General features: G+C 46.3%; 1 protein-coding gene and 1 pseudogene across 2 annotated transcripts in view; one reads left to right on the forward strand and one right to left on the reverse strand.

Annotated features, from left to right (window-relative positions):
• The window catches only part of LOC141076080 (sperm-associated antigen 8-like), a 63194-nt gene extending 50682 nt beyond the window's left edge, over positions 1-12512 (forward strand). For both annotated transcript variants that reach the window (XM_073563326.1, XM_073563327.1), the window contains exons 5-7: positions 11940-12057; positions 12168-12230; positions 12304-12512. In XM_073563326.1, the coding sequence (XP_073419427.1) occupies positions 11940-12057; positions 12168-12230; positions 12304-12426 (304 nt within the window). In that variant the 3' untranslated portion in view covers positions 12427-12512. The remainder of the gene's footprint in view (positions 1-11939; positions 12058-12167; positions 12231-12303) is intronic.
• Positions 12513-14497: 1985 nt separating this feature from the next.
• LOC141076073 (serine/threonine-protein phosphatase 2A 55 kDa regulatory subunit B beta isoform-like) lies at positions 14498-15302 on the reverse strand (annotated as a pseudogene).
• Between the last annotated feature and the right edge of the window lie 999 nt (positions 15303-16301).

Raw genomic sequence — 16301 nt, forward strand, 5'->3', positions numbered from 1 at the left:
GGGGGGAACGAAAAAGTCCAGGATTGGGGACCCTCCCTAAGTAAGGAGATAACAATCCCCACCCGCTGAGTCTCATCCCCAGACGATCGGGGTCTAAGGGTACCGTTACACCTAGAGATGCACCAGCGACCCCGACTAGCGATATGACGCAGTCAGGATCGCTCGTGCATCGCTGGGTGGTCGCTAGCGAGCTGCCACTTAGGCAGATCTCACCAGCGACATCGCAGGGGACGGGGATCACTACTTACCTGTCAGACGCGGCGATCCTGCGTCCTCCCGCCCGGCTCCACGCGTCGCTCGTCGTCACAGCAGGAAGCGCCGCAGAAAGCGGCCGACGAGAAATGATCCAGCAGCTTCTCGCACGATCAGCGATAACCAGCGGGGGGAGCCGGTCGGAGGTAAGTATCACATGTAGCGATATCGCTAGCAATATCACTATAACGTCACAAAATCGGTGACTTTACAGAGATATTGCTAGCGATATCGCAGTGTGTAATGGGGGCTTAAGAGAAAACCATAATTTACAACTCTCCTTGAATAGGTGAAATTTATCTCTGTCGCCAGAAAATGTGTCAGGAAGTTTAACTGAGGGTTCAGGAGAGTGCAAAATAACATCTACAGAGTCACCTGGAGGAAAAACAATATGAGAGGTGTTTCCCTGCATGGTCTTAATAGTCTCAGTTCTTTCTGTAAGTGGGTCTGAGACATGACAAGGGACTGATAATTCACAGAAAAGTCCTGCTCCATCTGCGTCAAACTGGACACTTGATCTGCCAAGTTATGCAGCAGATCCATGACCAAAGAAAAAAAAGTGCAAAATCCCATTTAAATGTATGGGTTCGTGATAATGTAGTGAAACCTCCACCAGGGGGAGCTGGTGAGGGAAGAGAGGTTATGCACTAAGAGCAGCAACCTGAGCAACAGCACAGGTGCCACAGGTAACGAGAGAGAATAGTCAGACGAACCGAGTCAGAAACTAGCAGGAGCAGACGTACCAGAAGCAGCAGCAATACACGTAGTCAAAATACCAAGCCGAGAGTCAGAAAGCCAGAACATGAGCACGGGGTCCAAAACGTGAGACGAAATACGTGGTCGGGGTACAAGCCAGGAGGTCAGATGCCAGAGAGGGAACGTAACAGCAGAGACGAATACCAAGAGACGGGGTCAGAAATCAGTCCGGGTCATACACGTGAATATCAGTCAAAGGCAGGAGGATCACCAAGGTACAAGGGTCAGAGGCTCTAAACTGGAAGCTTGAGCTATCACTAACACTGGTCAGCAGGCTGTGACGGACTGAAATAGCCCAGCTAGCTCCAGAACGAGGCTGAGGAGATTAACTCTCGCATGACCAGTCCAGAGTGAAGACAGCAGAAAATAAACTCCGGACTGGACCATGACAGCAGGGACTGGAAGAAAGAATAGCAACATTGAAGGTAATTAACACTAGAAGTCCCAGAAATTTTGAGCTCCCCCTGAAGTCCCGAAAGAGGGTCAAATGACCCTTAGTCCGAACTGACTACTCTGATGGCTCCAATTAGCATCCTTTCATTTGTAAATGTGGCCATTGTCTGAGGAATCTGCAGGGGGGAGTAGAGCTGAATTCATCCTCAAAACACTGTGTGAAACACAGGTCAAGAGACTTTGCATTTTGATGGAACTGACAATTTGTATAAACTACACATTTTGTTTTGAAGCACACATTAAGTGTTTTGGGAGAGATGTGACCTTTTGCTGCTGATCCGTGATGTTGTGCTGCATTATCCAGGTCATTTTGCCAAATGTACATATAGTTTGCTAAACATACAATCTGTTTCAATTTTTTAAGTTTTTCTAAAAGAATTTAGTTATGTTTTTCTTTTAAAAAAGATGTGAAAGAAGTGGGTTAAAAATGACAGACAAAAAAACAAAACAAATTAATTGTGTTGATCCACCTCAACAAAGGTCTTGTAAAAGAGAAAAAGAATGTAAGCTGCTCCTGAGTGTGTCTGCCCACCCCCCAGCTGCATTGTTGTGTGGGGGATATGCATAAGGTTGCTAACACCTTAGCAAATTTGCATGCAGCCTTTTGTGCTGTGGGGGATAAATAGGTGACCGCTTCACCTATTTTGTTCACAAGAAACAAAATGCAGAGAAGGCTCACCACTAAACCACTCACAAATACACGTGTGGCAAATGTACCAGGGACATACCCAGGCAGTGCCAGGTATGTTCCGACAGTGCAGACAGACTGCTCGGTGAGTGCTGAAATGCTAGTCACACAAGAAGGACATGCCACTCACACACACACATGCAGCCCCCACTGCAGCCTGTTGTAAATATGTGTGGAATGGTTTTATTCCTTGTATTTTTTTTATTATTTTTATATCAAAAATAAAAAGCATGGAGACAAATAACAGTTGTTCTTATGTATATTTTTCACACTGACATTTCAGTCCTCCTGACTTAGACACAAATGCTTCTGGCCATCACTCACAGCTGTACCTTGCTCTAAAGTTTCTAATTCTCTATTTAAAATATAAAAAAATGATTCATTGTTTCAGTGCTTTTTTGCTCAAATAAAACTAAACTAAATACAATATGTATAGTCTTTATATTATCAAATACAATAAACTGAATAGAACTAACTAGAAACTAAAAGGCTAAACTCAATGGAAAACAACAACCTCCTGTGGTGCGACAGTAGTGGCCTTAATTACAGAACAAAAGACGGTGATTATAGGATGTTAGATAAAATCCTTCAGGTCATTCGACCCGTCTCTGGGTTCCAAAGGTAGAAATGTTAAATGACCCCTCTCTGGGACTTCTAGTGTTAGAGAACATGAGGACTTCTTGGATGAAGCAGAAGCAACCATTCAGGATTTGGAAAGTGAGAAAAGCTTCAGAGCACATACAGAGGCTGAAAAGTGGAGCCATGTGACGAAAAGAAGCAAACGGATCAAGTGGTCATCACCACCCACACAGCTTAGCAACCAATATGAAGCCCTCATGCTGGAGAACGAAAATGGCACAGCTCAGGATGATACCGTATCTACAAGAGAAGACACACTATCAACAAAAGTTACTCTGTCGGAAACAAATGACACTCAAAAACACTCACGAGCAACAAGCAGTGCGTCCGGAAAGAAAAGAAGCGTGGTAGTTGTGGGCGACTCACTACTAAAAAGGCACGGAGGCAACTATCTGCAGGCCGGACATAACCGCACGAGAAGTATGCTGCCTCCCAGGAGCAAAAATCAAGGATGTGGCCAACAGGATACCAACTATCCTCAAATCCAAGGACGACTACCCTTTCCTACTGATACACGTAGGCATAAACGACACGGCAAGAAATGACCTACCAACTATCTGCGAAGACTTTGAAATTCTGGGGAAGAAAATAAAGGAACGGGACGTACGGGTTGTTTTCTCATCAATCCTCCCAGTCGATAGCCATGGCATCAGAAGATGGAATAGGATACTAGAGGTGAACAACTGGCTACGACGGTGGTGCAGGCAGCAAGGATTTGGATTCTTGGACCATGGCGTGAATTACCTCTACGATGGACGTCTCGCAAGAGATGGGATACACCTCACAAAACCTGGGAAACACACATTCACCAGAAGACTTGCCACACTCATCAGAAGGGCTTTAAACTAGAAGAAGAGGGGATGGGAGGAAAAACAGCCGACAAGAACATGCAGCAGAAGGACAAACTAATCAAGGATACTAGATGTGGTAAAGAGGACCCAAGACAGGGTACTCAGAAGGAAGCTAAGAAAAAGGAAGCAAAACCTCTTTCCTGCATGCTGACCAACGCAAGGAGCCTGACCAATAAGACTGAAGATCTGGAGTTGGTAATGTATGAGGAAAAATACGACATAGTAGGAATAACTGAGACATGGTTAGACGACAGCTAGGACTGGGCAGCTAACCTGCAAGGATATGATTTGTTTAGGAGGGATCGTAAAAAAAGGAAAGAGGTGGAGTCTGTCTATATATAAAGCCCACACTAAGAGAAGATATACAAGAGGGAAATGAAGAGGTGGAGCCTCTATGGGTGGAGATACAAGGAGGGAAAAGTAATAAAATCCTCATAGGGGTTTGTTATAAGCCACCAAATATAACAGAAACCACTGAGAATGTATTATTGAGACAAAGAGACAAAGCAGCAAATCCCAATGAGGTGATTATTATGGGGGACTTCAACTACCCCGACAGACTGGGAAACCGAAACCTGCGGATCTCAGAAAGGAAACCAATTTCTGTCAGTGACCAAGGATAATTCTCTGTCACCACTTGTGCAGGGCCCAACTAGAGGGACGGCCCTTCTGGACTTAATGTTAAGCAACAGATAGAATAACAGAAGTACGAGTACATTTAGCAAAAGTGGAAACTGAGAGACTCATTGCTAAGGAAAGTAAAACAAACCCCAAACTATTCTTTAATTATATAAACAGTAAAAAGATTAAAATTGATGGTGCCGGCCCTTTAAAGAACAATGAGGGTGAAATCATAGAGAGCGATGTGGGAAAAGCAAATGTTTTAAATACTTTTTTCTCCACAGTGTTCACACAGGAAAAGGATTTGCCAGGGGAAATGCAGAGTGATAATGTAAACTCCCCATTAAGTATTACCGGCCTAACCCAGGAAGAAGCGCAGAACCGCCTTAGTAAGATTAAAACTGACAAATCACCAGGCCCTGATGGAATTCACCCTCGGGTATTAAGGGAGTTAAGTAATGTGATAGACAGGCCTCTATTCCTTATATTTAAAGACTCTATAGAAACAGGGTCTGTTCCTTTTGATTGGCGGCAAGGAAATGTGGTACCAATATTCAAAAAGGGGTGTAAAAGGGAACCTGGAAACTATAGGCCGGTAAGCTTAACATCTGTTGTGGGTAACATTTTTGAAGGGTTTCTAAGGGATACCATTATGGAATATCTCAATGTTAATAAATGTTTAACTCCATATCAACATGGATTTATGAAGGATCGCTCCTGTCAGACTAACCTGATCAGCTTCTATGAGGATGTCAGCTCTCAAATGGACCAAGGAGAATCATTGGATGTCATTTATCTCCACTTCTCTAAAGCATGTGACACTGTCCCACATAAAAGATTGGTAAGTAAGAGGAGAAAGCTTGGGCTAGGAGAAAATGTGTGTAGATGGTAGGTAGCTGGCTTAGTGATAGAAAGCAAAGAGTGGTTATTAATGGGGCATCCTCAGATTGGGCCAGGGTTACTAGTGGGGGACCACAGGGGTCTGTATTGGGCCCCCTACTATGTAATATATTTATTAATGATCTAGTGGATGGCTTACACAGTAAAATATCAGTATTTGCAGATGATACAAAACTATGTAAGGTAGTTACCACAAAGGAGGACAGTTTGCAACTACAGACAGATTTGAGTAAATTGGAGAATTGGGCTGAAAAATGGCAAATGAGGTTTAACACAGATAAGTGTAAGGTTATGCACATGGGAAGGAGAAACAGAGGCTACAATTACTGACTAAATGGGAAACTGCTGGGGAAATCAGACATGGAAAAAGACTTAGGCATCTTAGTCAATAAGAAGCTAAATTGGAGTGCCCAGTGTCAGGCAGCTGCCACCAAAGCAAATAGGGTCATGGGATGCATTAGAAGAGGTCTGGGGACACGAGATGAAAACATAATTCTCCCTCTGTACAAATCACTCGTCAGACCACACTAAAAATAGATGGACATAAGGTCTTCCTTCAGCCTTCAAAACTATGTTACTATGAGTGTACTGTACCCACCCAAGAGAGGAGAGGTGTGAGTGTACTGTACCCACCAGAGAGGAGAGGTGCGAGTGTACTGTACCCACCAGAGAGGAGAGGTGCGAGTGTACTGTACCCACCCATGAGAGGTGCGAGTGTACTGTACCCACCAGAGGAAATGTGTGAGTGTACCGTACCCACCTGAGAGGAGAGGTGCGAGTGTACTGTACCCACCAGAGAGAGGAGAGGTGCGAGTGTACTGTACCCACCCAAGAGAGGAGAGGTGCGAGTGTACTGTACCCACCCAAGAGAGGAGAGGTGCGAGTGTACTGTACCCACCCAAGAGAGGAGAGGTGCGAGTGTACCGTACCCACCTGAGAGATGTGTGATTGTACTGTACCCCGAGAGAGGAGAGGTGCGAGTGTATTGAACCCCGAGAGAGGAGATGTGTGAGTGTATTGTACCCACCAGAGAGTAGAGGTGTGAGTGTACTGTACCCACCTGAGAGAGGAGAGGTGTGAGTGTACTGTACCCACCCGAGAGAGGAGAGGTGTGAGTGTACTGTACCCACCTGAGAGAGGAGAGGTGTGAGTGTCCTGTACCCACCCAAGAGAGGAGAGGTGTGAGTGTACTGTACCCACCAGAGAGGAGAGGTGCGAGTGTACTGTACCCACCAGAGAGGAGATGTGCTAGTTTACTGGTACCCACCAGAGAGAGATGTGTGATTGTACTGTACCCCGAGAGAGGAGAGGTGCGAGTGTACTGTACCCCGAGAGAGGAGAGGTGTGATTGTACTGTATCCCGAGAGAGGAGAGATGCGAGTGTACTGTACCCCGAGAGAGGAGAGGTGTGAGTGTACTGTACACACCAGAGAGGAGATGTGTGAGTGTACTGTACCCACCAGAGAGAGGAGATGTGCATGTGTACAGTACCCACCTGAAAGAGAGGTGTCAGGATTTTGGGGGGGAGTTTGCCCCCCAGTTGTCAGGAATTTATATATTATATATATGGTCGGGTGATATATAAATCCCCACAACTTATGTTGTTATGTATATAGCGTTATGACACACGCTACTATAGAAAATTGGAGTCGGATCCTACACAGGACTATTACAGGGAACTAAACAAGTTGGTTTCTTGTCTGCCTCACCAGTCCATAAGAGCTGGCGATGACCTGATACCAGAGACTCCAAGAATAGGGACATTCTACATGCTTCCCAAAATCCACAAATCTGGAGATCCAGGAAGACCAATTATTTCATGTGTGGGCACCCTCACTGAGCAGGTATCTGGATGGGTAGAGGGTATTCTTAAACCACTGGTGAAGGATACATCCAGCTACATTCAGGACACAACTGACCTATTGTATAAACTAGCAGCAATAGGTCCTCTACCAGAAGGAACCATCGTGGCCACCATGGATGTGGAATCTTTGTACTCTAATATCCCGCACCAAGATGGCTTAAATGCCTGCAAATTCTTCATGGAAAACACAGGGACTGATGCTGATGCTGTGGTGAAACTTATAAAATTCATCCTCACCCACAATTACTTTGAATTTGACAACAGGATCTATCTACAGGAGACTGGCACAGCTATGGGAAGTAAAATGGCTCCACAGTACGCAAATCTTTTCATGGCCAAGCTTGAAAGCAACTTTTTGTCCTCTTGCCCCATCAGGCCCCTGGCCTACTACCGCTTCATTGATGATATTTTAATCATTTGGACGGAGTCTGAGCAACAGCTAAAGACGTTCCACGAACAGTTTAATCAATTTCATCCCACCATCAATTTAACACTCAACTACTCCAGTACTGAGATTAATTTTTTGGACACCATCATTAAGCTAAAAAACAATGAAATAGAGACATCCCTGTATCAGAAGCCAATCGACCGTCCAACATACCTTAAATGGGACAGTTTCCATCCAAAACACATAAAGACCTATTGTCTACAGCCAAGCCATCAGATACAATCGTATATGTTCCAACCCCATGGATAGAGACAAACACCTTGGTCGCCTCAAAAAGACCTTTTTGAATCAGGGTTACCATCCAAGAACAATTGAAATCCAAATTACAAGAGCCCCCAGAATGTCAAGGAATCACCTGCTACATTACAAAGCTAAAGAAGAAAATAACCGGGTGCCTCTAGTGGTCACCTACAACCCAAATCTGGAGGTGGTAAGGGGAGCTGCACGGAAATTACAACCTTTACTACAAAAAGATGCCCAATTAAAATCCATTTTTCCAGACCCCCCACTGCTGTGCTTTAGGCAGCCCCCAAATCTAAGAAGCATCATTGTCAGAAGCCCCCTGTCCTCCCCAACAGCTGCAGGGACCTTTCCTTGTAACCAGAAAAAATGTAAAACCTGTCCAGTTATAATGACCACGGACAAGATAAAGATCCCCAACTCACATCAGGACTACAAGATCCCAGGTACTCTCACCTGCATTACATCTAATGTGGTGTACTTAATTATTTGTACTAAATGTCCAACTGGGGGTCTGTATGTGGGGGAGACAGGGCAAAAGCTTAGAACAAGGATGAATGCTCATCGTCACACAATAAGAGAAAAAAGAATGGATCTACCTGTGGCCAAACATTTCTGTATCCCTGATCACAGCAGTGTGGATATGAAATTACTGGTATTGAAAGGTAACTTCAATTCTCAGAGAGAGAGACGAGTTTGGGAGTATAAATTTATGACGACCTTTGACACTCTCAGTGCTGGAATGAATGTGTCGCATGGATTTATGTCTTTTTACATCAATTAAGGAATTTCCTTTTAAAACCTTGTGGGGGCATCACAACACAGAACTAGACCCCAATCAGAGGACCATAAAACATCCAGACTCCTTATCTATGAACTGGTCCAATGTTTATATTTATGTTTCTCCCTCTCCCATATTGATAGTTCTGCTTCACGTCACTTGTCTTATCTATTGCATTTTTTCTAGGCTGTATTGTGCATAAATATGTGACTTCAGATTTTGTATTAGTCTAGCCTGAAGAAGAGACGGAGGAGTCTCGAAAGCTGCAATGTGTCACCATCTTTTCAGTTAGCCATTAAAAGGTATCAACCACTGAGGACTCTCAATCCTGAATATTTTTCTATCTACTGGCTAACACGGTACAAGGATATACATCTTTCCTGTATCACAACTCATGTTTACACTTTCAGTTGCGGTTTGGAACTTGCAGCTCTCTGGTGCCCCTTTACCCTCATGTCAGTCAGGTTACTGCACCTAGGATAAGTAGTCGCCGGAAAGGCTGCCTTGTCGCGTACTGGTTATTGGGCACTCTGCAGTGAGGGCGGTGTGTACCACCAGTCGCAGGCAGGGAATACACCTATAAACCCATCCGTCACTGCCAGGGTTCCCCAATACCACCAGGACGCTTTGCTGCCACCAGTTCGTTTGATACTAAAGGCTATATCGGGTCAGGAACCAACCAGGTAGCGTAATCTGGCATGGAGGACATGTCGGTTCGATCATAGAGCCAAAAGAACAAAACTAGTAAATTTATAAGTTTACTCCAGAAAAAGATAGGCAGTGTTCGCAGAAAAAATACAAAAGATATTACAAAAAAAGAGACAAAATACAGTATGTACAGACAGTTACAAATAAAAGGGGTTAAAATAAGAGACTTTCTCTATCTCAGTCACGGGTATGACGTGTTGATAAAGGGGAGGGAATTCCCACAGACAAAGATTCAGTCCCCAGTATGGATGGTAGCGGTCTTCCCCAGGTCTGAGCGTGTGAACTTTATGCTTTTCTCTCACTGACCTCACTTGGGGGCTGAGTTGCAGGATGTACGCCCCTTTTTTTTAAAAAAGTTATTAAAACTTCTACTTGCCATAACTCTGGCTGGGGGGCTCACAGAGTGACGCCAGCGGTATCCTATTTTCTCTTACGAAATCATCTTTTGTTTGAGACCAAACATGACACGTCTGCGTGTCACAGAGGGGCAGACACTGGTTTTCCGGTTTCTGATGACCCTAGAAGTCGAAAATGTTGCGGTGTGTAGCCTAAATTCTACCGGTTCTGAAAATATGTTTCCTGTCTCTAGGATTATTGTGTGTCATTCAATTTGAGTTTGAACAGACAAAGGACCATGTGGCTGGGAACAAAAAAAACGCATTTAACTGGTCAGAAGCCATAAAAGTGACCAACAGCTGAAAAAGCAGGGGATGGAGGGGGTAGGTGGATAGTATTTCAGACAGCCAGAGAGAGGGGGATTGTTTGTGAAGCTTGTCATTCACAAACCAAGAAAAGGCAACAGACAGCCCTGGATGGGTACTTTGTTTATTTAGGAATTACTCATATTTTCCTGACAAGAGGAGAGGTGCGAGTGTACTGTACCCACCAAAGGGAGATATGCGAGTGTACTGTGTCCACCTGAGACAGAGAGGAGGTGTGCGAGTGTACTGTACCCACCAAAGGGAGATGTGCGAGTGCACTGTACCCACCTGAGAGCGGAGAGGAGATGTGCGAGTGTACTGTGTCCGCCTGAGAGAGAGGAGGTGTGCGAGTGTACTGTGTCCACCTGAGAGAGAGAGATGTGCGAGTGCACTGTACCCACCTGAGAGCAGAGAGACGTGTACTGTACCCACCAAAAGGGAGATGTGCGAGTGTACAGTACCCACCTGAGACAGAGAGATGTGCGAGTGTACTGTGTCCACCTGAGAGAGAGGAGGCGTGCGAGTGTACTGTACCCACCAAAGGGAGATGTGCAAGTGTACTGTGTCCACCTGAGAGAGGAGATGTGCGAGTGTACTGTGTCCACCTGAGAGAGGAGATGTGCGAGTGTACTGTGTCCACCTGAGAGAGGAGATGTGCGAGTGCACTGTGTCCACCTGAGAGAGGAGATGTGCAAGTGTACTGTGTCCACCTGAGAGAGGAGATGTGCGAGTGCACTGTGTCCACCTGAGAGAGAGGAGGTGTGCGAGTGTACTGTACCCACCAAAGGGAGATGTGCGAGTGTACTGCGTCCACCTGAGAGAGGAGATGTGCGAGTGTACTGCGTCCACCTGAGAGAGGAGATGTGCGAGTGCACTGTGTCCACCTGAGAGAGAGGAGATGTGCGAGTGTACTGTACCCACCTGAGAGCGGAGAGACGTGTACTGTACCCACCCGAGAGCGGAGAGACGTGTACTGTACCCTCCTGAGAGCGGAGAGACGTGTACTGTACCCACCCGAGAGCGAGAGACGTGTACTGTACCCTCCTGAGAGTGGAGAGACGTGTACTGTACCAACCCGAGAGCGGAGAGACGTGTACTGTACCAACCCAAGAGCGGATAGACGTGTACTGTACCCACCCGAGAGTGGAGAGACGTGTACTGTACCCTCCTGAGAGTGGAGAGACGTGTACTGTACCCACCCGAGAGCGGAGAGACGTGTACTGTACCCTCCTGAGAGCGGAGAGACGTGTACTGTACCCACCCGAGAGCGAGAGACGTGTACTGTACCCTCCTGAGAGTGGAGAGACGTGTACTGTACCAACCCGAGAGCGGAGAGACGTGTACTGTACCAACCCAAGAGCGGATAGACGTGTACTGTACCCACCCGAGAGTGGAGAGACGTGTACTGTACCCACCCGAGAGTGGATAGAAGTGTACTGTACCCACCCGAGAGTGGAGAGACGTGTACTGTACCCACCCGAGAGCGAGAGACGTGTACTGTACCCTCCTGAGAGTGGAGAGACGTGTACTGTACCCACCCGAGAGCGGAGAGACGTGTACTGTACCCTCCTGAGAGCGGAGAGACGTGTACTGTACCCACCCGAGAGCGAGAGACGTGTACTGTACCCTCCTGAGAGTGGAGAGACGTGTACTGTACCAACCCGAGAGCGGAGAGACGTGTACTGTACCAACCCAAGAGCGGATAGACGTGTACTGTACCCACCCGAGAGTGGAGAGACGTGTACTGTACCCACCCGAGAGTGGATAGAAGTGTACTGTACCCACCCGAGAGTGGAGAGACGTGTACTGTACCCACCCGAGAGTGGAGAGACGTGTACTGTACCCACCCGAGAGCGGAGAGACGTGTACTGTACCCACCCGAGAGCGGAGAGACGTGTACTGTACCCACCCGAGAGCGGAGAGACGTGTACTGTACCCACCCGAGAGCGGAGAGACGTGTACTGTACCCACCCGAGAGCGGAGAGACGTGTACTGACCACAGAATGAAGATTTGATGCTTTTATTTTCTGGTTTCAGTCAAGACATCCTTGAAGAACAGAGGTCGCCATCGGAGGAGACGAATGTCACAGAATCTTCATATTATAGAGACTACCAGGTGGAGGGTTTCTTACCAAAGACTCCCACTCCCAGTAAGGTAATTAGCATTGCAAACTGGTCAGATGTGATTAGTGGATCCTCACGATCATCATGGCTGGCGGATTGGGCTTGTGTATGTAATTGATTATTGTATTTTATGCTTGACAGGAATATGATTACCGAATGGAACAGGCCAAGACCTTCTGGATGGAGAATGTTCACAGAATCACTGTAAGTCCTACATTATTACGTGACCCTCGTTGGTTTTGGTGGTGATTCCTCGTTATCTTCCTTTTTTATCCAGGGAGTCTCGGACGTCAGAACAAAGAACTCTCCCTTCAAAAGGAGCTCGGCTTTTAGCACTCCAATATCACACTATCTGGATCAGTCTGTCCCACACAGCATTGAAAACTATCCCAACATGTAATTCTCAAAACTTATCCTGAGCAGAAGTGTCACCATACATCACAAGGGAATGCTCTCTATAGGTCAAATAAAAACCCATCCCCAGAATCACTGTCCCATCTAGAGTTATCTTTATACATCACACCCAAGAAAACGATGCCCCCCCTATGTGTTATAGTCACAGCCAAGAGAATGAAAAATTTACCTATGTCAGTGTCACAGCCAGGACAAAAATCTACCAATGTCACAGCGAAAACCAGCAGAACGATCTCCCTACATCAGTCACAACCAGCAGAACAATCCTACATCCATCACCACCAGCAGAACGATCTCCCTACATCCGTCACAACCAGCAGAACAATCCTACATCCATCACCACCAGCAGAACGATCTCCCTACATCCGTCACCACCAGCAGAACGATCTCCCTACATCAGTCACAACCAGCAGAACGATCTCCCTACATCCGTCACCACCAGCAGAACGATCTCCCTACATCAGTCACAACCAGCAGAACAATCCTACATCCATCACCACCAGCAGAACGATCTCCCTACATCCGTCACCACCAGCAGAACGATCTCCCTACATCAGTCACAACCAGCAGAACGATCTCCCTACATCCGTCACCACCAGCAGAACGATCTCCCTACATCAGTCACAACCAGCAGAACGATCTCCCTACATCAGTCACAACCAGCAGAACGATCTCCCTACATCAGTCACAACCAGAACGATCTCCCTACATCAGTCACAACCAGCAGAACGATCTCCCTACATCAGTCACAACCAGCAGAACAATCCTACATCCATCACCACCAGCAGAACGATCTCCCTACATCCGTCACCACCAGCAGAACGATCTCCCTACATCAGTCACAACCAGCAGAACGATCTCCCTACATCAGTCACCACCAGCAGAACAATCTCCCTACATCAGTCACAACCAGAAGAACAATCTCCCTACATCAGTCACAACCAGAACGATCTCCCTACATCAGTCACAACCAGCAGAACGATCTCCCTACATCAGTCACCACCAGCAGAACAATCTCCCTACATCAGTCACAACCAGAAGAACAATCTCCCTACATCAGGCACAACCAGAACGATCTCCCTACATCCGTCACCACCAGCAGAACGATCTCCCTACATCAGTCACAACCAGCAGAACGATCTCCCTACATCAGTCACCACCAGCAGAACAATCTCCCTACATCAGTCACCACCAGCAGAACAATCTCCCTACATCAGTCACAACCAGAACGATCTCCCTACATCAGTCACAACCAGCAGAACGATCTCCCTACATCAGTCACAACCAGCAGAACGATCTCCCTACATCAGTCACAACCAGAACGATCTCCCTACATCAGTCACAACCAGAAGAACAATCTCCCTACATCCGTCACCACCAGCAGAACGATCTCCCTACATCCGTCACCACCAGCAGAACGATCTCCCTACATCAGTCACAACCAGCAGAACGATCTCCCTACATCAGTCACAACCAGAAGAACAATCTCCCTACATCCGTCACCACCAGCAGAACGATCTCCCTACATCAGTCACCACCAGCAGAACGATCTCCCTACATCAGTCACAACCAGCAGAACGATCTCCCTACATCAGTCACCACCAGCAGAACAATCTCCCTACATCAGTCACCACCAGCAGAACAATCTCCCTACATCAGTCACAACCAGAACGATCTCCCTACATCAGTCACAACCAGAACGATCTCCCTACATCAGTCACAACCAGAAGAACAATCTCCCTACATCAGTCACAACCAGCAGAACGATCTCCCTACATCAGTCACAACCAGAACGATCTCCCTACATCAGTCACAACCAGAAGAACAATCTCCCTACATCAGTCACCACCAGCAGAACAATCTCCCTACATCAGTCACAACCAGCAGAACGATCTCCCTACATCAGTCACAACCAGAACGATCTCCCTACATCAGTCACAACCAGAACGATCTCCCTACATCAGTCACAACCAGAAGAACAATCTCCCTACATCAGTCACAACCAGAACGATCTCCCTACATCAGTCACCACCAGCAGAACAATCTCCCTACATCAGTCACAACCAGTTGCTGGGATCTTCTGGCTCTTCGAATAACTTTGAATGCTTGTCACACAGTCGTATCGCCCCTTTGCTGCTGCTGTATACAAAAGTATTGCAATGATGTGGATGGAACTCAGCGACTGTAATGACTTCAACAAGCTCTTCCATGTTGGTTTAATGTCCACAATATTAAAACTTCGGTCTGTTATCTCCAGGTTCCACAGATTGATTCGTAGGTCGTCTGCTGACATGTACGTTTCGTAATCGCTGTTCACAGATATTGAGTTAATGTGATGTGTATGCATTGGAAAGCACTTCTCGTGGTAGCCTCCACCATCAGATCTGTGGGCCTTAATACCGGGACTCGTAATGAGGTTATTGTGCATGGGTCACGTATCCTTCCTTCTTCATCCTTCAGGCTATAACTCTCTTGTCTCGTTCACCGACTTTCCATGGCTTTACTGTTTTGTCGTTAGTAGATAGCAGAAAATAAGCGGCATTCTGCTGAGGAAGCCATCTTATCTTGTTTATTTTCTCTTCTATCTCTAAACTTTTCAAGTAATCGAATTCTGGCTCGTGGCTCTGGAAAGTGCTGTAAACATTATACTCGCCTCTTCTGTGAGGTTGGTTCTTGCTCTCCTGCTCCCGCTGAAAAATTACAACACGGCCCCCCTTGTCTCCTGTGCTGTTGAATTCAACTGTCGAGATATTGTCAGCTGTAGGATATCGAAGCATTTTTTTTTCTCCTGATAACAAAAGAACCATTGCACTCCTCAACATCTTCAGAAATGAAAAAAGTCCCTCTAAATTCTGGAATCATAACTGATTTACAGAAGCAAAGCAGCAATGATGTGTTTATCTACAGCAGTATCGATATGTTCCAATCGAAAATGTAAGTTTAGAACAATGAACACGAAACTAAAACGCCATGTACTTGCTGTGTTTCCAACTGATAAAATGAGGAATTCCTGAGCTCATTCACAACCAGCAGAATGATCTTCCTACATCAGACACAACCAGCAAAACGATCTCCCGACATCCGTCACAACCAGAAGAACGATCTCCCTACATCCGTCACAACCAGAAGAACGATCTCCCGACATCCGTCACAACCAGAAGAACGATCTCCCTACATCCGTCACAACCAGCAGAACGATCTCCCTACATCAGTCACAACCAGCAGAACGATCTCCCTACACCAGTCACAACCAGAAGAACATCTCCCTACATCAGTCACAACAATAACGATCTCCCTACATCAGACACAACCAGAAGAACGATATCCCTACATCCATCACCACCAGCAGAACAATCTCCCTACATCAGTCACAACCAAAAGAACAATCTCCCTACATCAGTCACAACAACGATCTCCCTACATCTGTCACAACCAGCAGAACGATCTCCCTACATCAGACACAATCAGCAGAACGATCTCCCTACATCAGTCACCACCTGCAGAACGATCTCCCTACATCAGTCACCACCTGCAGAACGATCTCCCTACATCAGTCACCACCTGCAGAACGATCTCCCTACATCAGTCACCACCAGCAGAACGATCTCCCTACAGCCATCACAACCAGAACGATCTCACTACATCAGACACAACCAGCAGAACAATCTCCCTACATCAGTCACAACCAGAAGAACGATCTCCCTACATCAGTCACAACCAGAAGAACAATCTCACTACATCAGTCACAACCAGAAGAACGATCTCCCTACATCAGTCACAACCAGAAGAACAATCTCCCTACATCCGTCACAACCAGAAGAACGATTCTCCCTACATCCGTCACAACCAGAAGAACGATTC

The sequence above is a fragment of the Dendrobates tinctorius genome, unplaced genomic scaffold (assembly GCF_039654945.1).
Source record: "Dendrobates tinctorius isolate UK_male_01 unplaced genomic scaffold, ASM3965494v1 ptg000386l, whole genome shotgun sequence".
Taxonomy (NCBI): Eukaryota; Metazoa; Chordata; class Amphibia; order Anura; family Dendrobatidae; genus Dendrobates; species Dendrobates tinctorius.